This window comes from Netta rufina, assembly GCF_964035555.1.
Source record: "Netta rufina genome assembly, chromosome: 3".
Classification (NCBI taxonomy): domain Eukaryota; kingdom Metazoa; phylum Chordata; class Aves; order Anseriformes; family Anatidae; genus Netta; species Netta rufina.
Window position 1 is genome coordinate 18,074,632 of NC_140125.1, and position 27,325 is coordinate 18,101,956.

At 37.0% G+C, this 27,325-nt stretch overlaps 1 protein-coding gene across 2 annotated transcripts in view; it reads left to right on the plus strand.

The window, feature by feature from the left end:
• FBXO11 (F-box protein 11) overlaps positions 1–27,325 on the plus strand; it is a 72,930-nt gene that overhangs the window by 40,158 nt on the left and 5,447 nt on the right. Inside the window, exons 4-17 of one of the 2 annotated variants that reach the window (XM_084284282.1) lie at positions 2,927–3,071; positions 4,336–4,465; positions 5,570–5,653; positions 5,737–5,869; positions 11,897–12,003; positions 12,091–12,202; positions 17,242–17,348; positions 17,434–17,571; positions 24,803–25,020; positions 25,330–25,415; positions 25,497–25,591; positions 26,543–26,665; positions 26,770–26,855; positions 27,200–27,276. In XM_084284282.1, coding sequence (XP_084140408.1) covers positions 2,927–3,071; positions 4,336–4,465; positions 5,570–5,653; positions 5,737–5,869; positions 11,897–12,003; positions 12,091–12,202; positions 17,242–17,348; positions 17,434–17,571; positions 24,803–25,020; positions 25,330–25,415; positions 25,497–25,591; positions 26,543–26,665; positions 26,770–26,855; positions 27,200–27,276 — 1,641 coding nt within the window. The remainder of the gene's footprint in view (positions 1–2,926; positions 3,072–4,335; positions 4,466–5,569; positions 5,654–5,736; positions 5,870–11,896; positions 12,004–12,090; positions 12,203–17,241; positions 17,349–17,433; positions 17,572–24,802; positions 25,021–25,329; positions 25,416–25,496; positions 25,592–26,542; positions 26,666–26,769; positions 26,856–27,199; positions 27,277–27,325) is intronic. The other variant, XM_084284283.1, reaches the window with a different exon arrangement.

The following is a 27,325-nucleotide window of genomic DNA, read 5'->3' on the forward strand; positions in this document are numbered from 1 at the left end:
TTAGCTTCATGCCTATCTTGTGGAAACAGAATGACTCAGCCACCTTTTTTTCTAATTTTCAGTTGTCTTATATATTAACACGTTATTAAAATGATCAATATTTGAATTGATGTGTCAGGGTAATGATAAAGATTGGTAGTAGAGGTGGTAGCCTCTTGCACTTTGTCTTTTTTAACACTTCATTATGTTAACAGGAATAAAATTAAGGTTAAGTATGAAATGCATACTTACATGAAAAAACTTAAATACCTTTCTAACTACCAGAAGTAGCAGCACACTAGTGATTCTAGTTTGGTCACCAGATGATAGGCTTTTAAAACTGAATTGGACTATTTTTGTGAACTGGGGAGAACACAAATACATCATTGCTTTGATAAATTACTAAAAGATACCAAAGCATGAATTTCCAAAACAAAACCATGGGGTTCTCTCTTGGATTCAGGTATTCTAGGTATTCATGTTAAGAAGTAGCGAACCTTTTAAAATTATATTGAAGAATTCTACCTAGTAAAACCATCACTATCTCTGAAATCACCTAAACCCATTTTTGTAACTGAGTGAAAAGGCAACTTAAAATTTCTTACTTCTAAAGGACTTTGGGTAAAGGTGGGAGAGGATGGGAAACACCTGTAAAAATTGTCGTCTTCATTTTGTAAATAGTGTCTAAGCTTCCAAGTAGATACAGCCTGAAAAATTGCAAGGTGTGATACTGTTGGTTTTGGTTTTCCTGAAGAATACTTTTTTTGACACCTTCAAAGTTCTCCTATCTGTCCCAGTGAGGAAATGCACCTGGATTTCAATTTTTATTGAGATGTGACCTAGGGAGGAAAATGAAATGTGAACTGTTGAGCAATGGGAGGCACTACGCTAATGAAACTCCCCGCTCCATACAAAGTTAATCAAGTCCTAATATAGGTAAATTTAGCGGAGGATGAAATTCTGCAGGCTGATTAGGCAAGTAACTGATTGTCTTGGAAAGAAGATCATGTTGTATGCCTCAGGGATTTGTGTGCGTGTGTTAAAAGCCCAAGACAGGTCATGGAAGACCTGTGAGGATTTACTGCCTTGCGTTCACAACATTACATTTCAGCTTGTAAGACTATCTCCACATCTAACTGGAAAGCTACCAGGAAAAGATGAATTCAAAAGCAAAGCCCAGCTATCCTGTGCTGCATTTCAAGGGTAATTAGGACTGTAGAATGAGTTGCTGCTGCCTGCTTGATACAGAAAAAAACCCTTTATGTCCAGTGGAAAAACGTCGTCTTAAAAAGAAGCACTGATTGCATGGGTAATATTTTTTCCTAGCTGTATTCACCTCAAGGGTTGGTGTATAGTCTGCAGATCTTGGTCTCTCAAAGTCCATCTTGAACATAAAAGACATTTCCAGACTACTTGCTTGTTCTTTAATAGTTCTGGTAGTTTACTGGCTTCAGCCTGGTGCATAAGACTTTATTATTATTAATAAAAAGTAAATGCCTTAATCTGGCATTAGTAGTACTGCTGGTGACAAGAACTGTCTTGTCCAGCTTCTGGATACCCATGCTAGTGGTACCCATGCTGATGGTTCTATAGCTTGTGAATGAGCTACACCAAGGAGCTGATCCAGAAAAATAGTAATTTGGAGGAGGGCAGGTAAGGATGAGGAAGAAAATTTTTTTTTCCTCTGTCCACAGTCAATACTACAAACTTAAAAATATATTTTGGAAGAGAATAGCTATGAACATAGGGAATAGCGAGACTTTCCCTTATTCCTATGGATTTCTGTTTGATTAAAGTGGTGGGTGAATATTCAGAGCTTATGACTGTAAGTCGTGTTCCTATAAAGACCAGCAATCAGTACACTGTATAAATTATCCTAGCATCTCAGAGGAAATCAATATTTGTGAATCACTTGCTGCACCATTGTATGAATGTTACCCAAAGAACAAGTTTAGGGGAAGTCACAGGAGAGTCAGTAATATTTCATCATTTCTACTAAATGGTCTGACCACAGATGTGAGTACAACACCCAGGAGGGAACGGGGACAGACACACAACAAAAACACACAAGTGTGCTGCAGCTTTAATCAGTTCTCTGATAGTCCATAGCTTCTGGTAATGTGGTCTGTAAACCACAGCTTAACATCTCTGCCGAAGCCACAGTCCTGGCCCTTGCAGTTCATGTATTCTCTCCCTTCTAGCTGGAAATAACTGAGCTGTTCATGCTGCTTTGCCCGTGGAAGGCTTGAGGCTTACCTTGTGTGATGTCTTGTTTTGTTTGGGGTGGGGTAGGTAGATAAATATTTTTGGAAACCATTTTCCAGAATCTCACTCAAAGTTGAAGTGACCATGAGACAGAAGGCCTGCTACTTGTCTTCCTGTAATACTCAAAACCGTTGTATTGCTCCCTTGGTTCAGATGTTCTAGGAAAAAAAATTAATAATGCAAGGAGCATTATATGGATATAATTGCATTATGAATGTAGCAGGAGCTTTTAATGCCACGCATAGAAATCTAAAATCTGGAAGCTGTTCTGTATGGCTTTGCCTGAGAAAAGACTCTAAAGACAACAACCAAGTAAGTGACCTTTGCAAATAGAACATCCCTGTAGTAAGGATACCTGATGCAGAAGGTCCTCATGAGAATTCAAACTGTATAGATGGGCTTTTCTGTATAAACTGTCATGTGTGGCAATAGTAATAATAGATACAGTGGCTCTTGGTTAGTGAAACATGTTTAGTAGCTGGTTTTTGTCAGTCTGTAACTTCTACCTGACTCCAGTGTCAACCATTTACCTCTCTGTCCTTGGATTTAGATGAGGGGTATTTAAAATCTGAGACTTTGGAATTCTCATTGGGAATGTTGCAAATGGCAAGCTGGTGATTTATTTTGATTAGAATTTGGGCTGGTTAAATATGTCAATCTCACATAGATTACTGTTTAATAGCAGCACCTGCAGAACAGTATCTTCAGGAAAAGTTGCCAGATGAAGTGGTTCTAAAGATCTTCTCCTACCTGCTGGAGCAGGATCTCTGCAGAGCAGCTTGTGTGTGTAAACGCTTCAGTGAGCTGGCTAATGATCCAATTTTGTGGTAAGTGAAAATGCTATTCCTCATTATCTAGAGAAAATATAAGATGTGCTGCATGAGATGCCATTACAATAGAAAAATTGAAATGTTAGTTAGGAGTTGCAATTAGTTGAATTAAAACAAATTGTATTTCAATATATCTCGTTTACACAAGTATCATTTGTTACCTACAAATACCTGTGTGTGTTAAACATTAAAACTTCTGATGATCTCGTAGTGTAGACAGTAGTTGGCTGCTTTAGAATTCAGTGAGGTATTCCTTCAGTAGCCACTCCTTCCCTTTAACCTTGTTCAGGTTTCTGTGGGAATTCTGCCTGACTCAAAAAAGAAAATTAATGTCTTGATGTTAAGTGTTAGCTTGTCTAGCGTTAGATATTTTTATTTGGTTTTGTTTTCATTTTTTATTGTTTATTGCTTATATACTGAAGTTGTTTTCCCACATATGAATTCGTCCCAGCCCTGGGTTATTGAGAGGTTGAATAAATGGGTTCTAAATTAACATTATTTGTAAGGGAAAGTAACATGCTTCACATGCTAGTGTTTGGTCTCGGTTTTTGTTTTTCTGTTTAGTTTTGGATAAAGATTAGGACTAAGAGAACAAAGCTTGAGTATGACATCACAAAAGTGATGTTTTTTTTTCTGTCCTAAAGACAATTTTGGGGGTGTCGTGTTAGCTGAGTTAAAATTTCTAAGATTTGATGTCATCCTCTAAAACTAAGTATCATCAGGCTTAGACACTGCAATTGTTTGTATTCTGGCATTAATCAAAATAATCCAATTGTTGTGCTTGGAGTGCTATTTTCTTTTTAAATCAGTGCAATCTGTTTGTTGATGGAATTTCTTTTGAGATACAGTGCATCATTGGTTTTCTTTGAATGTGTTTTGCAGCTTTTTTTTTTATCAAGGTGAGGATGAATTGGTAGCACACTTTGTCTTAAGTTTTGTAATTCTTACTATGCTAGCTTTCATATGCTAAAACACTTCTGCAGTTCATGCACAAGTAGACTCTAATTCCAAAAACAGTGTAGCTAACTAAGATTTCTCCCTGAATTGAAATTACAAGTTGAGAAACATGTTCGTTTGGATTCTGAAACACATTTCAAAAACTAGTTTACAGAAACACAAAAGCCAGTGTTTGTAACTGATTGTGGTCAAATTTACTGTCACTGACCATATTAAACAACTTTAATTTTCTGTGTGGTATATTAAAATGGGAGAGTTATGAGTAGTACACTAATTTTCTTTCCTGATTCACACTTCTACTCAGGAAAAGACTGTATATGGAAGTATTTGAGTACACACGTCCAATGATGCATCCTGAAGCTGGTAAATTTTATCAGATTAATCCAGAAGAATATGAACATCCAAATCCCTGGAAGGAAAGCTTTCAGCAACTGGTAACAGTAGTATTAATTTATATTCCAATTTCAAGATGGTGTATAAAAGCAAAAACTTACTTCTGAAATATAGCTGATTATATAGTAATGACTTATTTTTTTGAGTTTAAAGTAAGGTTTTTTTGAAGTTAAAGTAAATGAGCTGATGAGATTAAGGAGATGGGTAGAGATCTCTCTACTGTTACCCAATAGGGAAATATCTAAAGTTATTTCCTTTTCTGAGGCACACTTTAGAGAAAGATCATGCTTAAGTGGAATGTTTGAGCATCCAGCTCTTCTCTCTTGGGTTTTGTTCATGTATTGCATCAATGAAATTCTGTGGAAGAGATTGTCACAGTCTGTGGCTCGCAAATAAACTTCAAGTATATTGTTGTCATCGTGTATATTTTTAAGCCTATGTGCATGCTGGTTATGAGATTCAGATGCTTCTTCCACTAGTAGACTGAGCAGTACGTTATTAACATCACTTGGGCTTAAATGGTGATTTACAGCTGACGTGACTGGAGCTAAACAGATTACCTTTAAGGCATGTGATTGAACCTCTAATCCAAAATATCAAAATACTATAAGAATGGCTTATATTTGAAAAATGTAGGAAATAGAAATAAAATATCAAAGCGAGTTTGTTACACAATGCAGTGTACATTGGTTAATGAAGCGCTAAAACTTGTTGAAGACAAACTTGGTATCTGAATCAGATGTGCGTGTATACAGGAGTATTTTTTCCTCACCACGTAAGTGCAGTTTGTTCTGTGGCAAGCAGCTAGAAAATCAAAAGATGGAAATTTGTGGAGTAAATAAGGAATGTGAAGAGCTTACTGACAAATTTCAGTTACTTCACATGCCTCTGGCTGTGTAAGTGAGCTAGTTGATCACTCTTTTAAGACACAGACTTTGTTTTTGATGCTGCCATTTTCAATTGGGTGCCCTAATGTAGGAGGTCAAATATGACCCTTAGTTCCCAGAAGTAACCATTATCAGCAAATGGCTTGTTAATTAGGGGATTAGTGGATCCCTTGTCTGTATGTACATGCAGGTGTGTCTGGCTTTGCATTCAGATCCACCTATCTGCAAGCTTACCATAAACTATTTTGCCTGTTCCAGTACAAAGGAGCACATGTAAAGCCAGGTTTTGCTGAACACTTCTACAGTAATCCTGCAAGATATAAAGGAAGAGAAAATATGTTGGTAAGTTTCTAAAGCAGTTACTCTTAAGAATATTTGTATGCCTTTTTATGGATAGCTTTGTAAACTTCTTACTCTTCTTCTAGTATTATGATACCATTGAGGACGCTCTTGGTGGAGTTCAAGAAGCTCATTTTGATGGACTTATCTTTGTTCACTCTGGTATATATACTGATGAATGGATATATATAGAATCTCCAATCACCATGATCGGTGCAGGTATTTAAACTGAAAACATCTTTGTCTCAAAGCATGACTTGTGTTCACTACCACCTTTATTACAAAGATATTTTTGTATATTAAATATCTGGTATAAATGCCAGTTTGTCTTCATGAGCATAATGAATAAATACTTTCTGTACTAGTGTCACTAACAAAAAAATGGCTGATGCTTTGGACTGAAGTACTATTATCTGCTTGTTAGTTCTTGGAATAGCTTATTTATCTATTTTATTTCATCAGGAGGAAAAAAAATTGAATTTGTCAGGAAGTATATTTGGTTATGACTACAGTTGAAATTTTCAGTTGGTTCTTATGAAATTTGTTTTTACATCTTATCTCCTGAGTAGAATCCAGTAGTGGGAGCAAGACCAAATTAGTGTCTGTCCTATTTTCTTAAGCATCGTAACTCCATCTTGAGTTAGGAAATAAGAACATCTAGCAGAAAGATTCTGAGACTAGAGGTCTTTGTTTTGTTCATTTCTCAGCTGTTTCTCTAAAGAAGAATTCTGTATGGAGTAATAAACAAACTCTTCCCTATTCTAGAAGTCTTATGTAACTAATATAAAATAATACACGTCTGCAAATTGCGGTGCTAAATTAGCAATTTGCTTCTCCTGTCCTTACTGCCAGAATGCTAAACCTGAGTAGTACAACAGAGTGATAAGAACTTAGATTCTCTTTATCTGGTACAGACCTCATTTAAGAGGTCTTCAGTGTCTTTGCTTCTACAGTGACCATAAGTCAATTGCCAGCTATGCCTTTTTTTGTTTGTTTGTTTTTGAGATAAAAGTGATGCTGCCTTTTTTCCTGACCAGAAAGGTCCCTCCTTTTCAGGTATTTTTGTTATGTATACCAGTTGTTTTGTTCTTGAGTGAACCTCTTTCTGACATTTCTTGCCTGGCTTTTGCTGTCTTGGAGTGAGAAATGCTTTGACCAGCTGAGTAAGATTAAGACTTAACACTACAACAAAACTTGTCCGTGCAAATCTGCAAGGTGCAGCTGAATTAGTTGTTGGTTCAGGACTGCACTTCAGTACTAACCTCCTGAACTTCTTGAACTTCTCCACTTTTGGTGCTCTGGTTTGTGTTGTGGAGAGGCTTTAGAGCACAAATGAGATTTCTTTTGGATGAGGCTGATTTAAGATATGTTCTTGGTATACATTTGTGGCACTCCAGTAGTCAGTGTGCATTTGGTTGAAGGGACCAAGCTGTGACTAACCTAAAGTCAGTCTTATCTTCCCTCACTGTCCTGCAATGGACATGGTGTGAGTGCCTGCTCCTCAGTACTACTGATTTTACTCTGTAGGTTCCACTACCGTTGTGTTGCAGTGCTCATGTAATGCAGCCATAGCTGTGGACCAATATCAAAATACTGACCTGGCTTCTGTTTCAGTTAAGGGATGACAGTTATAGTTACTGGTACAAATAGGGCAAGAGTCTTTCAGTGTTTAAAATCCAGAAAAAAAAAATGGATCAGTACTATTCAAAGATACAAAATATCTCAGTTGCTTCCTTCATGAAATTTGAAAGGACATCTCTGATACCTGGTTGAACTTCTGCATACCCTCAAGTTTACCCTCTGCTTCAGTAATTCCCTTCCACTGCAATTAACCTGTTATTCAGAAAACAATAATTTTAACTGCAGTTCTTTAAAAGCAAGGGATTTGTACTGTGTTTTTGTAATAGAATAGCTGTCTTGAGGAACAAAATCTAAGAGTAAACCAGAAATGTGAGATGTATTTGTTTCAGTTTCTGGCACTGTCTCTTCACTTCCTCAGACTTTCTGCACTGAATGGTCAGTAAGATTGTAGAGGGATTCAATTTTAACATGTCTGAAAAGAAAACAAAGCGAACCACTAAGCCTTGGAAAACTACCTCTTCTCACTTTAGTGTGCCTTTCAGAATGGTGCAATTAAGACAGCAGCAAATCTCTTTGCAATTCTGCTCAATTTTAACACTTGCTTCCGTGGACTTCTGAAGAAGCACAGAATTACTAGAAAGGCAGCTTTACATACTTCAAGCTTTCAAGATTGTTTTTCTTTCCCAAATAAGAAATTTTTTTTTACAGAATAATGCCTGGTATTCTATGCTTGCTGTTCAGTTTAATTTTGGTGTTTAAATTTGTTAAATCTAGGGGAAAGAGTCTGGTTCAGAAGGAAACCTGTAGGGATATTACTGTAGTTGCAGAATCATAGTATATGCTGACTTACAAAGGACCCACAAGGTTCATGGAGTCCAACTCCTGGCTCCACACAGGAACTATCCTACCTATAAATTAAACCATGTCTCTAAGTCTTGTCCAAACACTTGTAATCAGACAGATTTGGTGCTGTGACCACTTCTTTTGACATGCTAGCAGTGATGCTTACTGCATTTCCAGAACATGGTTGGCCTTTTTGGCTGCCAGGGCACACTGTTCACTCATAGACATCTTGCCATCAACTAAAACTCTCCAGATGCCTTTCTGTGGGGCTGCTTTATAGCCTCTTGTTCCCCAGCCTGTATGTATATCCAGAACTGCCCCATCCCAAATGCAGAATCTGACTTGATCTTGTTAAACTTCACGAGGTGTGATTTTTCTTCTCAGAGCAGTCAGGCATTGGAACAGGTTGCCCAGGGAGGTGTCACTGTTGCCGTCCCTGGGGATGTTCAAGGAAAGGTTGGATGTGGTGCTTAGGGACATGGTTTAGTGGCTGATACTGGTGAAAGGGGGATGGTTGGACCAGATGATCTTGAAGGTCTTTTCTAGCTTTAATGATTCTGTGATTGCTCAGCCTTTCAGTTCTTCAAGATCTGTCTGCAAGGCCTCTCTATACTCAAAGGAGTCAACAGCTCTTCCTAATTTAGTATCATCTGCAAGCTGAGTTTGTTTGTGTTTGAGCCCTGCATACAAATCATTTTTTTTTATATAAATGAAGCCTTGAACTGACTATAAAATAGAGCCCAGGGAAACTCCACTGGTGACTGGCCACCAGCCTAACATAACCCCCTTTACTATATCAATTTGAGCCCAACCCATATTATGCACTTGTCTAGCTGTATGCTGCATGTCTTGTCCGGAAGGATACTTTGAGAGACAGTATCCAAAGCTTTGAAATCCAAAAGAAAAAAATCCCATCTACTGGTTTCCCTTGATCAACTAGGTAAGTAACCTTGTTGTAAAGGAAATTAACTTACTAGAAATGGCAGTTTATGTGAACTCACAAGTAGGAGACAAGAGTAGACCATCTCTTAGGAAATCGATGCGTCCAGTTCAGTGGACAGAAACTTCTATGAACTTCTTAAAAGTAAACTCTATTTTCCAGGGTTTGGAGGGGAAAACAAGTGGTGGAGTAGGGAGTCAGGTATATGCAGGAGTACGGGTCTTCCGTGAAGTGCTCATCTCACTGAAGATGAGAAACATCTTGTCTTAACTGTTTCAGCAGTTGTCCAGACAGGTATCTTGATCTGACAGTCTGCACTATATATGTTTTTCTGTATTTTGGGAGACACAGCTTTCATTTTTTTCCTTTATTTTCCACTTCACTTACATAATATGCAAGGAAGTGAAAAAATGGATTATCAAAGGATTTTTTCCAATCATGAAAAAGCAGTAGTGACAATAATAGAAATGATTATAATTTTAAGGGTAGCAGAATCTAAAATAGTGTAGACTGTCATAATTAGATACTTCCTGTGTTCAAGAAGGAACTTCAGTATGACTGACCTCTTCTTTAGATACCTGTTCTGTATCTTTGAATTGAAAATATTTTAGCCAAATTTAGAGCTGTGTTCTTTTCATAGATTTTGTATGCTGCAAGATCTAAAAGGATCTCAGCATCTTTTGTGCGATGTGATTGAACAGGGTCATAACAATTACTTCATGTAGAATCTAGCATGTTTTTTTCCTATTAATGTACTGAAAACTTCCTTTTTTTTTTTTTTTTTTTTTTTTTCAGAATTCTAGAATTCTGAGGCAACATCCAATTAATTTGTTTAGGCAGCCTCTTATCATAGGCTTTGTGTTAAATTATTTTTAAATCATCGCATTTTGGTCCTTAAATTGAGAACCAACTCTGATCTTGTGGGGGTATTGTCTCCATCAGACGATGGCAAAATAGAACTCTTAAGAGAAATGTTTTGCTTGATTATAACACTTGAGGCACTTTCTTTTTCCATTCTTTTTTTGGTTTCTCTCTTGTAAAGTGTTCAAAGCCAGAAGTTGAAATGGATATGTTTGTTTGAATAATTCTTCTGCAAAGATGTTGCGGAGTATTTCTTTGCATTTAGAATACAATCAGTCCTTGAACATGTCCCTTTCCCTTTACGGTCTTTTCCTGGAGGGGCATCTAAATGCACTGGTTTTACTAATTGGGATGTTCCATACTGAACATTTTGGGACCACCCAAACTCAGACCTGTAAGTTCTCTTCTGTGCTAAGAGGAAGGAGATACCTGTAGAGTGACCTCAAGCAAGAGCATGGCAAGCACTTCCAAACACAATTTCACAGATCTATCTGCTTTGTTTAGGTAGTGCTTCAGAGCATCCACAGTACAAATCCTCCTTGCTCCCTGGGATTGATCACAATCCTGATGTTGGTTTATGGCTCTTATTTTCTGCCATGGACCACACTTAATTTTCTAGTTTGTTTGGCTGCAGTACAGCGGGGCCATCCTTTCTCAGGTGCTGAAGTGTACTAATGTATATATGTCAATGAATTTGTGTGATGGAGAAAAACAGCTAAGAGAAATGTGAACAGGTCACAGCGAAGTATTTTGTGACAACACACAACCTCTTTTAGGTATTGGCTATGGCTAAGTGCATAGTGGTACAAAGAGATTAGACTGCCTTAAAACGTTTGCAGCTCTGCAGTAGTGAAAACAGATCTGGCTTTTAAGTAGTAAGAACAAGCTGGGTAATTATGTAAATATTGCCTCATTCTGACTGGCACCTTTCTGCCTGAGTGCTAAAGAACAGGACATACCACTTGTCTGTACCTGGTGTCAACAGGCAGCAGAAAAAGATCTGCTGGTGAGAAATGCTGTGAATAGGCTCTTCAGTAAAATGCAGAATTTAGGGCAAATATCTGTCACAATTGCATCTCTCTTGTTCCACAGTTGCAACTCCAAATCATTCCCATAGCTTGCTCTAATATGTAAAACTTCTATGTTTGCATTTCATGTATGAAGGAAGGTTTCTGGTTTGCATATTTCATGTGCAGATTTGAATTGGACAAACTCTTGCTTGTGAATGAGTATCACTGAATTTATGCCACTGTAAGACTGTTAACTTGTGCTCCCTCTGCTGGCTTTTTTAATACCAATGTAAACATTATTTTCCCTTCAGATTAAGGATAAAGAATATAGCACAAATTCCAGATTGTGGGAAACTGTAAATGAACTATTTTGAAAAATTCTCTCTATGTTTTCAGAAGTAGAGTTCAGTCTAGTTATGTGAGATTTTCTTGTAAATGAAGAAACGATTTACACATTGAATCTTACATTTGAGAGGCATTGAGGGGTCACATGTAGGTCATGAGCAGCTTACTAAGTAGATGCTTAAATTGGTTCAAATTAGTGGTGGAATGTATGTATTTAGCTTTAATAAAAGTTCAGAATACCAAACTAAATTGTATTTCGTAACAGAATTACAGTGCATCTAGACTGGAATCCAGGTTTGTTGAACTGTTTCTTCAGTTTGTATTCAAAAAACATGTTGGTATTTTGTAGCTAGTGTCTTTTTGTTCTTGTACAGGTTTTCAGTTTGTGGTTTTCAATTTTCCTAGAAATTCTAATAAACTAAAGTCAGAAAAATAAGCTCTCTACAAGAGAAGATTTTCTCATGTTACTAAATAATAAAATGGTACAAGATCATTTGAGACTACTTTCTTCATTCTTTGAAATTCACTGTTGTCAAGGTCTTCTGACATCAAGATTTTTGTGCCATGAATCACATTAATTTTCTTTTGTTGTGGCTTTGAATAGAATTCTGTAGAATTCATTTTCACTGACATATACTAAAATGTAAACTTCTTAATGTTTTACAGCTCCTGGAAAAGTAGCAGATAAAGTTATAATAGAAAACACTAGAGATTCCACCTTCGTTTTTATGGAGGGTTCTGAAGATGCCTATGTTGGATATATGACAATCAGGGTAAGAATGTCAAATTTGAGTGGAGCTTTTAATAATTTCTTTTCAATACCTGAGCCAATAAATAATATATTTGTTTTCCTTTTTCAGTTCAATCCTGATGACAAATCTGCTCAGCACCACAATGCACACCACTGCTTAGAGATTACCGTGAATTGCAGTCCAATTATAGATCACTGTATTATTCGAAGTACTTGTACGGGTTAGTGGGCTTTTTATTGTTTGAAATTACCACTGTTTAAAGTTGACTAGTCTAACCTATGCGCACAGAAGGGGTACACAAACTGTGATCCATATTGCCATATTTTTTATGCACGTGTTTAATACGGGTCTGAAAATCTTACTTGCCTTGAAACGGCATCGTTCTGGTGATTTACTGGTGTCTTAAGACCTTTGTGATGACACATGCTTTGTTTTCTGTTTGAGTCAGTTTGGACTCACTGGGCAGTTTAAAACCTGAGAAATGACAGGAGTGTTCTTACATAAAACTTAGTTGTTTCTGATATGCATAGTTATAGCTGGCAGGAGATGACATTTGAAGGGGGCATACGTGGGACTTTACATCAGGTTCACTGCAATATGCAGTATTGGGATTTGATGACATTGAAACAGTCATGAGCTGTAACCACTGTGCTTAAGTTTCTTGACAGGAGTGGAAGGGATTTGACATAAGCATGAGTTGCTAGCTATACTGACAGAAGAAATACACTGTGGAAGGTTGACACTCATTTCAGCATCAGATGATGAGGAATTTATACCACCTGAATTGAGAAATAACAGTAGTTTAGATTCTGGAAAGAAAGGGTCAGAGGCAGTGGAGGTCTGAGAAGATGGATGTCAGTTTGTAGTCACGGGACATGAAACATGACAGTTCACGATGACAAGACATGGTAACGTCTATGCGTATGGAAAAAAGCAGATAAAACGGAATTGGAGCATCAGGAAGAAGAGGTGCAGGAGTACTGAGATACTGAGTCTTTGCATGGAAATCAAGATACAAACTTACAGCTAGTGAAATGGAATAGATCTACACAGCAGGCTGTGCATAATAGTTGCTCAGCTCAACATGAAGGCAGGGAAGCAAGGAGATCTTCAACTAGATGCAAAATTAGCCTTTTCTGGTACAATCAGAAGGAAAATCTACTGGGAACTGTAATGAGGAGAGCAGAAGGAAAGGATTCCTTGTACATACCTTGTAGAGGAAGACAAGCTCTTTCTTGGAGGTTACAGGCTGCAAAATACTACTGCATTTATGGTCAAGACAGCTCTATACTTTGCATCATCTGTTTTACTTGAGACAGATCAGCTAGTATGTGAAAGTATTAACAATGAAGAAGAATGAAGGACAGCTAGCTATTCAAAGCATCTTTATTATTTTATTTTACTTTTTGTATCTTAAGTATTGAGAAAGCTGAAGTAAACAAAACAAATTTATTCTTTAAGTTTCTCTATACCAATATTGGGTACTCTGATAATGAATGAGAGGAATTACTCTAATTTCTTGGACCACGTTCAACGTGTTTAGAGAAGTAGCTTGAAGAACTGCATGGCTTTGTATTTAATGGAACATGCTTTTACATAAGCCAGTAGGTCTTGATGTTCTTGTGAAAAATGTTTATTAAATTTAAGATTTAATTTTTATGACCACTGTTTATTGTAACAAACTTTTTGGTAATTTTGGTCTACTGCCCTCTTCAACCCTCTGGACTTCTGAATTTTTGTTGCATTGTATTTTTGCTTTTCTGCTCTAAAGTTAACATTTCTGGTCAATTTTGGAGGCTGTGGGCAGGCTATACTGTCAACACTTATCGATTATTAATTTTTATTGACTTTTTAATCCTACCAAGCCTTGCTATAATCTACTCAGGAAGTATTGTGTGTGTAAAAAAAAAAAAAAAAAAAAAAGTGGCAGTCTGCCAAAAAAGCCATTTACTGTTTCCAAGTCAATGGCATCTCTGAAATATTGATCCATAAACATTCAGAATCTCTCTCCTAGTACATGCTTGATGCCCTTTCTGTAGATCTAATTGTGTTAAAGCCTGTTTCTAGATTGTTATATTGTTATATGTTAAATTCTTTATGTAATATGTGAAGATGGGAGCTGTGTAAGTGATTTCAGCTGGAGGTCTCTTACTGCCAGTCCAAAGTACTTTTGAAATTTTAAAATAAAGTTTAAATGGGAAGATCCTGAGTCTAGATATTCTGTTGCATCCATTGCAGAAGAAATCTGGATTAGTTTTCATCTTGATAAAACCAAAAGTTGATGGCAGTATGCCTCGTTTATTCTGTTAAGTAATGTTTTTGTGTGCAATCATGATATTCTAAGTTAAAAACAAAATAAAAAAAAAAAGCCTAAACTAGTAAGATATGCTTGGTCCTTCTAAAGAACCAATTTCACCCAATCAATAAGTCCAGTGAAGTGAGTCAGAATGAAGATTGCTTTTATAATCAAAATGTGATAGAGGTATGCTTTTAGGACATCTTACTGGGTTCCCCCAAACGCACAATTCCTTAATGTCATGCAAGAGGTAGAGGAAAAGGAGTGAAAACAATCACGAGATGCAAGAAAGGAGAAATTATTAGCAGTTAATATAAATTGGAATCAACTAGGAATTGTAAGAAACTGGGAAATTCTTCCCCTCAACAAAATAGTAGCCCTTCAAAAATGTCCCCTTGTCTTCCCCTAAGAGAAACAAAAACAAAACTAAAAAACAAGATGAGAAATTATTCAGAAGAACCAGCAATTGTGCCCTAACTTGGAAAACAGATTTCTAGCAATGATGCTGATCTGTCATAGATACGGAAGAATATTTGAGAAGTGTTGTGTAATTTTTGTTCTATATTTAATGAGAATAGGTAGGAATGATAAATGTGCTCATACCCTAGAGGAATAATGAGATATGTTCTACTCTGACAGTAACCATGGATGAGGTTAAACAGCTGTAAAAACAGCCATTCTAAAATCATACAAGAGTTTAAAGAACGGGCCAAGAAATCTTCTGAACTCCTGTTAGGTATAAGCAGTAACTTGAAGCCTGGATTGGGTGGTGAGTGAGAACCTGTTGGGGGTGGGTGGGTGAGAGGGGGGGGTACTGACACTAAACAGGATGAAATACAGCAGTGCAATCCTACTTACTGGTCATGGATAGAACAATGAGACAATGCAGGTGGATGGTCAGCCAAGAGTTAAAAATAATTGAAACAAATATAACTACAGATAATGTTAATGGCTGCCTTATACCGTTAGCATTTTTGATGACTTTGTCTGACTAAGAGAAGGTAGCAGTCCCAATATAAACTATGTAGATGCCTCAAAGACACTCAACTTTATCTTGCACTGCTTTAAAGCATCTGAATTCCACAGAACTAGCAGCACACATTGAAGAAATTATAATTACCCCATGAGTTATTTTTAAGATTTTGTGGCTTTTTCAAAGTTGGCTCCTTGACTTCAAGCCACTCTAATGTTATCAATGACTTGCAGAGAGGATATAAAACATGTACTGATGAAGTTTGTAGATGATTTAGGGTGTTATAAATAACCAGGAGGATGCGTTGCTGTGCACTTCTTGTGACATGGGCTCTCAAACAATATTCACATGAATGCAGAAAAGTGCAAAGTAACTAGGAAATAAGAACAGCCTGTTGTATGCAAGTGATAAACCTCTATCCTGGGAAGCTGTGTCCTGGGAAAAGCTTTATGGAGTCACTGTAGGTAGACAGCTAAATATGAACCCATGTGTAGCTGAGAGGTCCAAAGAACTAAGGTTAGGCATGGAGAAATATTGAGAGGAAACAGCTTGGATAGTGCCCGTCTTCAGTCCTGGTTCAGGTCAATCCTCTTCTTGCTGGTGCTCATGGCAGCATGTTGAAAATTTAGAAACAGGTCAACAAAAAGTCCTAAAGGATAAAGCAGAAGAATTCATTTATCATGAAAGGCGTACTGATCACAAACTGTTACTTCTGCAAGGAGCAGACTGAAGGAATAGGTCATTTGCACTAAAATACATGCCTTAGTTTTCTGTATACAATGTATCTTTACCCAATATTTGGATACTGAAACTGGGACAATTCAGATTAAAAACTGAAGTGTAAATTCACAAGGTAACAACTGTGCAACAAGCTCTAACAAGCTTTAGGTGGTTTCTCAGTTGTTCAAAACCTTCAAATCAAAACTAAATGCATCTGAAAGACACGTGCTGACATTCCAGCTACTAGAATCGAAGCAGGAATTAACCCGGGGAGTTGTTGCAGTCTGTGTTATTCATACGGTCAGATCAGACAACCAGAATGATTTCTTCAGGATTTTACAAAAGCCTGAATGAGTCTATGAATTATTAAGGGATAGTCTTTGTGGTATGCTTGAGGTAATACGAAAGCTTACTAATAGGGCATGTACCGGCTTGCTTATTTAGTGGTGGTTAATTGAAGGGAAGGTGTGTGGTATGTAGGCCAGATATGTCGAGAAGAAATGTTACCCTTCTGAAATTGCTGTGAATCTGCCGTGGACTTTAGTAGGAGCAGAATTGCATGTTTTCATCCCTCGTGGAAATGAGGGGATTGAGCTGGTCTGATGAGGTCCCAAGCAGTTTTGAGTCCCCTAGCTACCTGAAGAGTTTGTTTTCTGGGTAATAAATAGCGTGGTAGGTAAAATCACCCAAGGAGCTGCAGCAAGGAGCATTGTAACTCAGCTGGGAAGAGATGCCTGGATTGCTGGGGTGTAGCTCTGTGTGCTGCCTTGTGCTGCTGGTGCTGCTCATTTTGAGTTGAACAGGGTGTTTCTGTATGCTACAGCGTTGTTAGTTGTTTGGGCTTTGGAAGTATTGGGTTCCGAAGTTTTAAATGGAATTAAAAGAAGGCAGCAGTTACCAAAGAATTTTATTACATTTCTTGTGTCTTTTTGTTGTAAACGGTGTATAGTGGGCTGGCTGTGGGGAAACAAATGGGAACTTTCATGAGCCTGAGTTATTACAGAAACTGTTATCTATTCTGGCGGTCATATGCAGCTGCATAACCTTGGAAAAGTGATTTTAAAAAGCAGCTCCTGCCTCAGATTTTTCTATCTACAAAACGATGACGCAGGTGTTTTTCCACCAGCGGCTTGCAGTGCTTTGGCACTGCGCATGGCAGATCTTTTTTGAAATATCAGTTCACGCTAACTTTTCTTGCAAGACTAGTGCCAGGCTATTTATAGATAACGCTGTGCTTTGGAGCTATGGTAACTGTACTGTTTTCTTGCAGTTGGCTCTGCAGTATGTGTCAGTGGCCAGGGAGCTTGTCCTACTATCAAACACTGTAACATCAGCGACTGTGAAAACGTTGGACTTTATATTACAGACCATGCACAGGTATTTTCTGTATCAATTTTATTACTTTGATAAAAATTGTTTACTGTTTATGTTTCCCATCTTAATTTACTTTTCTATTTTCCAGGGAATATATGAGGATAACGAGATCTCCAACAATGCATTAGCAGGAATTTGGGTTAAAAACCATGGAAATCCCATTATCAGACGGAATCACATTCATCATGGACGTGATGTTGGCGTTTTCACTTTTGACCATGGCATGGTAACGTTTATTTTCTTCTTTCGAAGAAAAGTAGATGATGTTGCGTAGCTGAAGTCTTCAGACTTCGCTCATTATTAAAGAAATATTTTTTTTAAAAACATGCTTTTACATGTGAATAGTTATTTAAAAATATGCCTACTGCTGCTTCTTTTGCTCTTTCGTGGCCAATTTCATTTTAAAGATAGTTTTAGCTGAGAGATTTAAGTACTTTTTGCAGTTGATTGGCAGCCTCTTATATTGAATTATGATGAAATGATAAAATATCTCATGAAGTAGGGTATAAATGGTAGGCTTACATTTACACTATCACTTTGTTCTTTTTCTTTCAAAATAGAACAAAACTAAGTTTTTTTTTCTGGTAGGATTCTGTACGTTTAGGTGGTAGAAGATGTGAAATAAAACACTGTGTGGACACTTAATCAGACCTATTTTAATGTACATCACTGAAACGGAGTATGCCCAGCTTCTCTGGAAACAAGACTCATTTTAGCATGGACTTAGTTGTTGAATGTTATCACAAAATTTTACTTCAGAATTAGTGCATTCTTTCATAAAAATGTTTCTGTGGGATGAAGGTGATATATTCTATGTGCATATAAACTAATATGTAATGAGCGTGCATATTCCTTGAAATAGAAAGCAGAATGGATTTTTGCCATTCGAATAAAAGATTATTTGCTCATTTGATTTTGGCAAAATACTCTGCAAGTCTTCCAAACAGTGCCAAATCATTGTTTTTCCTGCTTGAATGCTGAACTCCTAGTCCTGTCCCCCCCCCCAGCTGACAAAAACAGCAGGATTTTTTCTGGTCACTTTTTGTTATAATTATGAGCACAAATGTGAATTGCACATTAAAAGTACAGAATGTGAATCAAGTACAGTGAACTAAATGTCAGACTAAATGAGCTAAATGAGGGCTACTGAGGTTAATGCTGCTTGCTTTCAGATCAAGTGGTGTTAAAAAAAAAAAAAAAAAGATTCCTTTTTACTGTCACATTAGTAGCACAGAATTTGATTATCTTGTTGTAGGAGTTGTATACTGCTTGTAGGGATTTGTAGAGAGCGATAAACTACATAGGCAGTTGCTTAGGGCTTCCTTTTTTAAAGGTGCTGTAGATAAACAGCAGCTGTCATGATGAAAGCCTCCTTTTAACAGACTTGATTTCAGCACACCGTTGAAGAAGGTCAGCCAAACCCAGTGCACGTGTTACGTACCATCAGATAGTACCGCATATTCCCTTCCATACATTTTGTTCTTAGCCTTGCTACCTGACACAGTGCTTGGCTGGTTGTGACTAAATATGTTAGGCTTCTTTTCTGGTGAGAAGACCGTAATTATTTAGCGTGTTCTATCAATTGATATTCTGTTAGATAACAGAGTAGATAGTCTGTTATTGTTCGTAAGTAAATGTCTGTTACCATCCAAGTTGTAATTTTGCTGGTAGATCTTAGTTTCCAAGAAAGATAACACTTGTAAAAATGCACGCATTGAACACTAATGGCTTTGACTAGCCAAGAAAGATGAGTCCCGAGTCGTATTAATACAAACATAACTTGGGTGTATTCTGGACTTCTGTTTTCTCATTTCATTTTCTCACTCATCTTATGCCCTTCAGAACTACCATTCCTTCCATATCCTCCGTGTATTTCATCTTATTATCATACTCTCCTCCCAGATTTAGTGTGTTCAGTTACCTAACTGCATTACTTAATAATTTTTAAGTTATACTCACTCAGTGTTTGCTCCAAACAACAGCCCAACATTTAAAAGTAATCTTACTCCTAAATTAGATGTATTAATTCAGGTACTAAATGGCTTTAACTTTTCTGATGAACTTTTTACGTGAGATTTTTCTACAATTTGTGTGTTGGGAGTGTTGGTATAGGTAGAGATCTAGATACCTAGCTAGAAAGCTAGGTATCAGATTCCTATTGAAAAAAATAAGGCCTTTCTTTTGGGAAATGGATGTCCATATTTTCTATAAATACTAAATGCAGCTATGGTAAACACAACATAGTGAACTTCCCAAAAAATCCATGATATTTTATCATGGGAAAGAGGAAGAAGAGAAGCAGTTGCCTTTAGAAGATCCATATTTTGATCCCCAAGTGTGTCTATGCTCACTAAATTGTGGGTCTTTCTTCCTTTAGTTAGGGTATCTTCCTGCTTTTGTAAGGACTTGTTGTGTTGCTTTAATTCTAGCTCAGGCTTGGTTGGGTTTTTGATGAGAATTGTGTCTGGAGGTAGTACTAACAGAAGATGCACTGTGTATAGAAACTACCCATGCTTTTTTTCTTTCCACCAAGTTGTTGGGGAAGCAGGAATAAAGGAGCAATGCAGTGCTAGTTCTAGCAGTTTAATTTGCAGTTTCCTGGTTTCACGATAAGTTAATCAGGATGTGTACTGCTGTTATTTTTGCTGCTGGCATAAAACCTTCATACTGGAGAAGAGGAGGCTCAGGGAGGACCTTATCAATATCTGTAAGTACCTGAGGGAAGGATAGAAAGGTGAAGCCAGGTTCGTTTCAGTGGTGCCCAGTGGCAGGACAGGAGGCAGTGGGCACAGACTGGGACACAGGAGGTTCCCTCTGAAGGTCACACAGCCCTGGCACAGGTTGCCTGGAGAGGCTGTGGAGTCTCCCTCCTTGGAGGTCTTCAACAGCCCTCTGGATGTCGTCATGGGCAACCTGCTCTAGTTATTCCTGCTCAAGCAGGGGCATTAGACCAGATAGCCTCTAGAGGTCCCTCACAACTTAAACCATTCTGTGAAAATCTTCTGGCTAGCGGAAGTTTAAATGTGGTAGGATTTTGCTCTGTTAGGTACTTCTTCATCCTCTCTTATGTCCTAAGGAGCATATTTGTTCTGTATTGGGCAATGTTATACCAGCACAGAGCTCCCTTCTAGCAGCCCTCTGGCAGATTTTTATTTTATATAAATATTTTATATTTATTATTTTTTTATTTTATATATTTTATATATTTTATATTTTATACGTATATATATATTTAATTTTTTATTTTATTTTATTTTATTTTACATTATACGTGTTCTAGAAATGTAGTTGTGTGGGCATTTTGCAGAGTGATGGCAAACCTAAGACATTACATCTTTGTTTTATATTAGCTCAGTGTTTGCAGGCTGCCACTGCCTCATCTAAGCTGTATTAATGTATTGTATAAGCACTCTTAATCCACTTCAGTGGATATGTATATCCATATATCCCTGCAAGACTTAAACAGGCTCTGAAACGTGTAATAAAGTGATCTCAGACACAGGAAAGCTTGCAAAGGTGAATGCTTCAGTAATTCCCTGAGGGGAGCTGTCTGTGTGTGTAGGCTTGAGGGTTGGTTGAAAATCTGGCTAGGATAAGCTTCTGGTATAAGTACTGAAGTGTTTAGCAAATGAGTACTGAAATGTCTTGAAAAACAGTAATAATAATAAAACTAGATTGTGCTCACTTGATTCATTTGAAACAAAAGCATTTTGTTTTCTTCCAGCTAGAATGAATACACAGTCTATACTATCCTAATACTGTGATCAGTGTGGTTTCACAAGCAATATGGAATACACAGACATTTTCCTTTTTACATAAAAGAAACAATAACATATTAAAGAGAATGTGGCTAATATTTATCTTAGCTGCAAATAAGAGGGATGATCCTCTTGTCTCACATACTAACTATGGTTAAATGTGCAGAGCAATGCAGTCTTTGAGATACTTAGAGTTTAAAAAAAAGGGGGGGGGGAAGGAGTGCAACAGCATTGGCCTGTATATTTGGGAAGTATTTCAGTAAGTAGGAAGAAAAATAGGTCAATTTTTACAATATACTATCCTTAAGAATGGCCTAGTTCCACTATTGAAATGCTTCTTAGTCATATATTCATTTGAAAGATTTCCCCCTGCCTCCTTCCATCTCAAAGCCTGCTTTTTTCAGAGTCCTCTGTTCTGTATCAGGCCAGCCATAGAGATGATGATGTAACACCATTGCAAAATGTAAATATCCTTTAAGTGACACTGTATCTTTCAGATACAAATCCTACATACCTACCGAATGTGTGCATTTTCTCTACTTTTCTCTTGCTTCTCATGCGGTATATTTTTGGCTGTACATATTTTTCTTCGCTTGTTTGTAAATGTGAAGCAGGATAAGTACATTCCAGTACCAAATTCCTACCCTACACATTATTTTCCCGTGGGTTTCTGTACCGCAGTGCCGACTCTGAAAGGTTAAAGAGTGCTTTGTTTTTCACTTTCATGTTCTCAGACTGTTCTTTGTGTTTTGATGCTTGTAGAAACTTAACCTCTTATTTCTAAACCAGCAGTATTCTGCTGTTCGCTGGGGCTTGTGCCAAACATTGAACAAACAGGCATTAAAAATGCAGCAATGGCCCTGGCATCCCTCAGTGTCTTACACTGATGGCTCTTGCCAGGTGCCTGAGACAAGTTGCCAGACTAAACTGTATTTGATCATCGTATGTAAACAACAGAGAACCTTCAAATGTACTGTAAGAATAAGCTAACATAATTTCATGACTTGAAGTCAAGAGCAAGGCATAGGTCTTCATTTTCATTGTTTCCAAATGAGAAATATAGCACTCATTCTTTTAAATATTACAAATCAGATCATTTTAAAGAAGTGTTTACATAGTCCAAAAATGGTAATGAAGCTTTTGCCAGTTTCTATGTAGAGTACATAAAAATTCAGTTGGCCTTTTGCTGCAATAGCAAATTTTTCCTATGCCCTAAAAATAAAGGGCTTGTTTTGCATCTGGAATATGTTTTTCTTTATGCTGCATTTGTTTTTTTTATAAAATCCATCAACTCTCAAATAGAGACCATTCCAGACTTTTAGGCAGATTTTTATGAGTGTATATTTTAATGTTGTCAGTCACATTTATTTATTTATTTAAGTCAATACAAAGACAGATACTCTTTAGCAGTTCTTTCTATCTTGGTCTTTTTCTTGCCCTGTTGAGACTGTGAGTTTCAGTAAATATTTAGGAAATCTTAAAATTTGCATGATTTCCTTTTTTTTTGAATACCTATATTTTTCAAACAATAATGTGAAATGTCTGGATTTCTGTAATACTGTAATCCTTGAAATAAGAAAAAAATATATAAAAAATACAGAAAAGTTGTTCTGAGAAAAAAACAGTGAACAAAATTGCATCAATTAAAAAATGTAACCCTAATATATTTCAAAGCAGTATTTGTTGGACTAGATAAAATGTAGAAAGCACAAACACAATGAATTCCTGAGTTAGTCTTGATGTAAAAAGTCTCCTCATCTTGTCCAACTTTGCAGGAAAGGATCTTTGCTATCACATACACGTTGTATGCTAAGTAGCGCGTGGAGGCATCAACACTACAATTACTGTGGTGTGTGTTTGCGTGCAATTACTTTCTCTGGTCGGGTCTTAACAGGATACACCGGTGTTGTCTTACCCACACAGCAGTCCTTCTGTCATTGTAACTGTCATTTTGTGCCTACAGCTAATGCCTTGCCTGGTATTTTAAATAAATCTCGTATGGAGACTACTTCCCAATGTTTTAAAAGTAGCTTTCATATATTATGAAGCTTTTTTTTATTAGTAGCTTTTCATATATTTTAGATATTCAAGGCCTGTCTGGATGCCTACCTGAGCAACCTGCTGTAGGGAACCTGCTTTGGTAGGGGGTTGGACCCGATAATCACTTGACATCCCTTCCAACCCCTACAATTCTATGATTCTGTGATTCTTTCTACTTCAAAAATAGTATTTTGAGTCTGCTTAGACTTGGTATTTTTGTAATCTGTTTTCTGCATGCATCCACATTATTGGAAGTACACAGTGTCAGGCTGGACAGGGCTTTGAGCAACCTGATCTAGTGAAAGAGGTCTCAGGCCATGGCAGGGAGTATTGGACTAGATGATCTTTAAAGATCTTTCCAACCCAAACCAGTCTATGATTCTGTGATCGTTTATTCCTTCTTTGTTACTAATCACAGAGCCTTTTTTTATATTAAGCAACCCTGTTTGCAGCTTCTGTGTGGCTTCTGTGACGAAGCACATCTTATATACCCTTTTTCTTGTACCCAAGCAGTTTTCATAGTTGCAGCATATTTGGCACTCAAAGATAATCTGTGAAGTAATTAAAAAGGTACCAGACCATGAAGTAGTATTTTAATTGAAATGATGTATTCCACCATGAAGAGGATGAAGGTTTTTTAATACCAAGTTGTCATCCTGCTTAAGTTTCATATACAGCCTCTCTTCAAACAACAAGGGGAAAATAGTGTTTCCTTTGGGGATGAGAATCACAGAAGGCTGCCTGTTGGCATACAGGTGTATTTCTAAAGAGATCTTTTATACATTTCCCTGTCTGTTATTGTACGGCATCTTCAAGAACTCTGAAAATGTCTCATCTCACTTTGAGACAAGACCTAATCCTAAGTTCTTGAAATATATTCTGAATATTTACAAAAAAGAGTCATTTTCCATTTGACTTATCACACGGGCCTGAGGAGCCAGCCGTGTACACTGATAGTACTTTCTGGAGCTTGCTTAATCAATGTAGTCCCTTTCCTGTCTGCAGTCCTCAAAGTAGGGTAAAGCACATGCTGTCTTGATTTCTTCATTAAACTGCATATATTCTTGCTTGTTTATAATTGACAAATATCCCTGCAGTGTCTAAATGAAGTGTGTAACTGCATGGGGGTGTTTATTCATTGGCAGCTCACACTTGAGGAAAGGGAGGTTACTATCAAGCACTGGAAAAGTTGCTTATCTCCCATAGCCATCCATATGCATTTATTCTGACCAGTCATTACAAAGAATTTTAGGACACTTCTTCCCAAATTTATTATATTCTTATATGTATATGGCAGGAAAAAAAGCAGGTTGTCTTCTTGACACTGTCCTTCTTATATTAGATGCATGGGCTTTGTAGCTGCTAAAGAAACCTGGTACTTGGTCCTCTTTGAGGTGCTGTTTTTACTTGTAATTCAATCAGTACTAATAAATAGCAATACAGAGTGTCTTTGAAATGGTATTTTATTTTCGGGGAAAAACAGAATATAGTGACAGTAGCTGTTCTCGTTAGCCATGTAAGTACTGATGTTTTGTCAGCTTTGATGCTGTTCCTTTTAAATGTCCATGGTGTTTGGAGGGGAGAAAATAACATCTCAATGTTCAGCCTTCACTTGAGAAAAGACATTTACAGGAAACTTTGTATGTTTTGTGTCTTAAGGGTTATTTTGAAAGCTGCAACATCCATAGGAACAGGATAGCAGGTTTTGAAGTTAAAGCCTATGCCAATCCTACAGTAGTTCGGTGTGAAATTCATCATGGCCAGACTGGAGGAATCTATGTTCATGAAAAAGGAAGAGGACAATTCATAGAGAACAAAATCTATGCAAACAATTTTGCAGGTGTATGGATTACCTCAAACAGTGACCCAACAATAAGGTATTGTTTTCCCTGTTGATATTTTACTACTTAGAATAAGAGAGTTGATCGGAATGGGAAAAGTGCAACTTTATTTCATTTATTTCTAATGAACTGAAAATATTCCTGTATATGTAAAAATGAGATTACCATCTGTGTTTGACTGAACTGTGTGTTTTAATTTGCATGTGTATTTGGAAGAGCATATTTCTTGAAAAGACACAGGAAAAAAACACTATTTAAAGTCTGAGTACTATACAGTCCTAGACTTTGTATGTTGTGTAGTAGTATTATAACAATTTCGTAATGTCCATTTTTTTTGTTTTTTAGGGGCAATGCAATTTTTAATGGGAATCAAGGTGGTGTTTATATCTTTGGTGATGGAAGAGGCCTTATTGAAGGAAATGACATTTATGGTAAGCTGATTTGATTATTGCATCTTAAATTCAGAGAAAAATGAGCATATGCATTGCATTAAATACCATTTTTGTTATTAGGTAATGCATTAGCAGGAATACAGATTCGAACAAACAGCTGTCCCATAGTTCGACACAACAAGATTCATGATGGTCAGCATGGTGGAATTTACGTGGTAAGTATGACCCACAAGCAGGCATGCAAACTTAGCTTCTGTTCATAGAAACATTGCCAAAGTGTATATTATACGTAAAACATTTGTACTTAAAATGACTAGATTTCTTAGGTTAATTATAATAGGCTGAAGCTGGTGCTCATGTTTAAAAGATTAAGGCTCTTACAAATGTTCCTAAATTATTTCTGTTAATAGAGTACACCATTTAAAATAGGATGGCAGAACTTCACTTGTTGGATAAAAGCTTTTAATAAAATAAATTTAGAAATCTATTCAGCTTTTTTGAGTGTTGCGCATTTACGTGCATTCACTAACCTGAGATACTTTTTTTCCTTCAAGTTATGATATGCATTGCAGTTGTAGTACAGGCATGTACTGCAAAAGTGAGGAATAAAGCACAATGAGCTGTCAGGCCACCTTGAGCCATATCAGATTTTATTTAAAGAAATATCTGCGTGTTTTCCTACCAGAAATTACTAAATGTTTAGCTAATGCTGCATGTGTTCATCTGCTCATTCAACAGATATAACTTCATACTGTTGCTTTGCTTTTGAGCACTAAAATGTGGTAAAGATGTCACTTTAAGTGACATGCAATTTTTTGTCAGTCTGGTGGACAAGGGTGGATGTATGTTTAAGCGCCACATGTCACAGCTTTCATCTGATCGCATGGTGCTGGGGAAGTACCTCTTCTAGCAAAAGCTACAGAGATTAGCAAATACTACTGCAGAGCCTTCAAATATGGTGGTTTAGATGCAGAGAGTTCTTAATTTTATGACAAACAGTCAAAATTGTAATGTTATTTTTTTAGAAAATAGTGTGAATATATACTCAAATAGAAGGGAATTATATTTCCACAGTAAAGAATCTATGTTGGGGATGGTGGGTGCAACCAGATAAACAATATTTGCAGTTAGCAATTTTTCTCGACTCTTATACTTCTTGTATTTAGCATGAAAAAGGACAAGGTGTGATTGAGGAAAATGAAGTTTACAGCAATACTTTGGCTGGGGTCTGGGTGACAACGGGGAGCACTCCAGTCTTGAGGAGAAACAGAATACATAGTGGGAAACAGGTGAGTTTTACTTCGCATGTTAGAAGGGGGGCAAAAAAGAAGAAAGTTCTTTTGTGTTTTTATATTTTACTTTCAAACTCCTAATTTATTTTTCTGTATGTTAGGTTGGAGTTTATTTTTATGACAATGGACATGGCGTGCTAGAAGACAATGACATCTATAATCACATGTACTCAGGGGTTCAGATAAGGTAAAATGTATTCTGATTCTTATGTCTAAACAGACATGGTGTTGTGCTATTTTATCCTGTTCTTGTCACTCAGTTTCTAAAAATAACTTCTTTGGAATTCAGTATTTCTGAATATCCTCTGCTTCAGTAAAGAATTGCTTCTAATATAGCCTGGTTTTTGACCAGAAAGTGTGACCTGTGAAGCATGTAAAAATTAAAACCTGTTTGCCTGCTTGAAAATACAGTATTTTATTCAGGTTTCCAAACAATGAGATCCATTGGGCATTTCTACAGAGGTGCTTCAAATCTTTGGCCTTGAGAAATAGTAAAATGTGTTAAATGACTTTGTGTATGTATCTCCCTAGAACTGGAAGCAACCCCAAAATAAGACGCAACAAGATCTGGGGAGGTCAGAATGGTGGTATTCTTGTTTATAATTCTGGTAGGTCTGTTTCTCTCATTTATTCAGAACTGTTTTATGTTCTGCAATA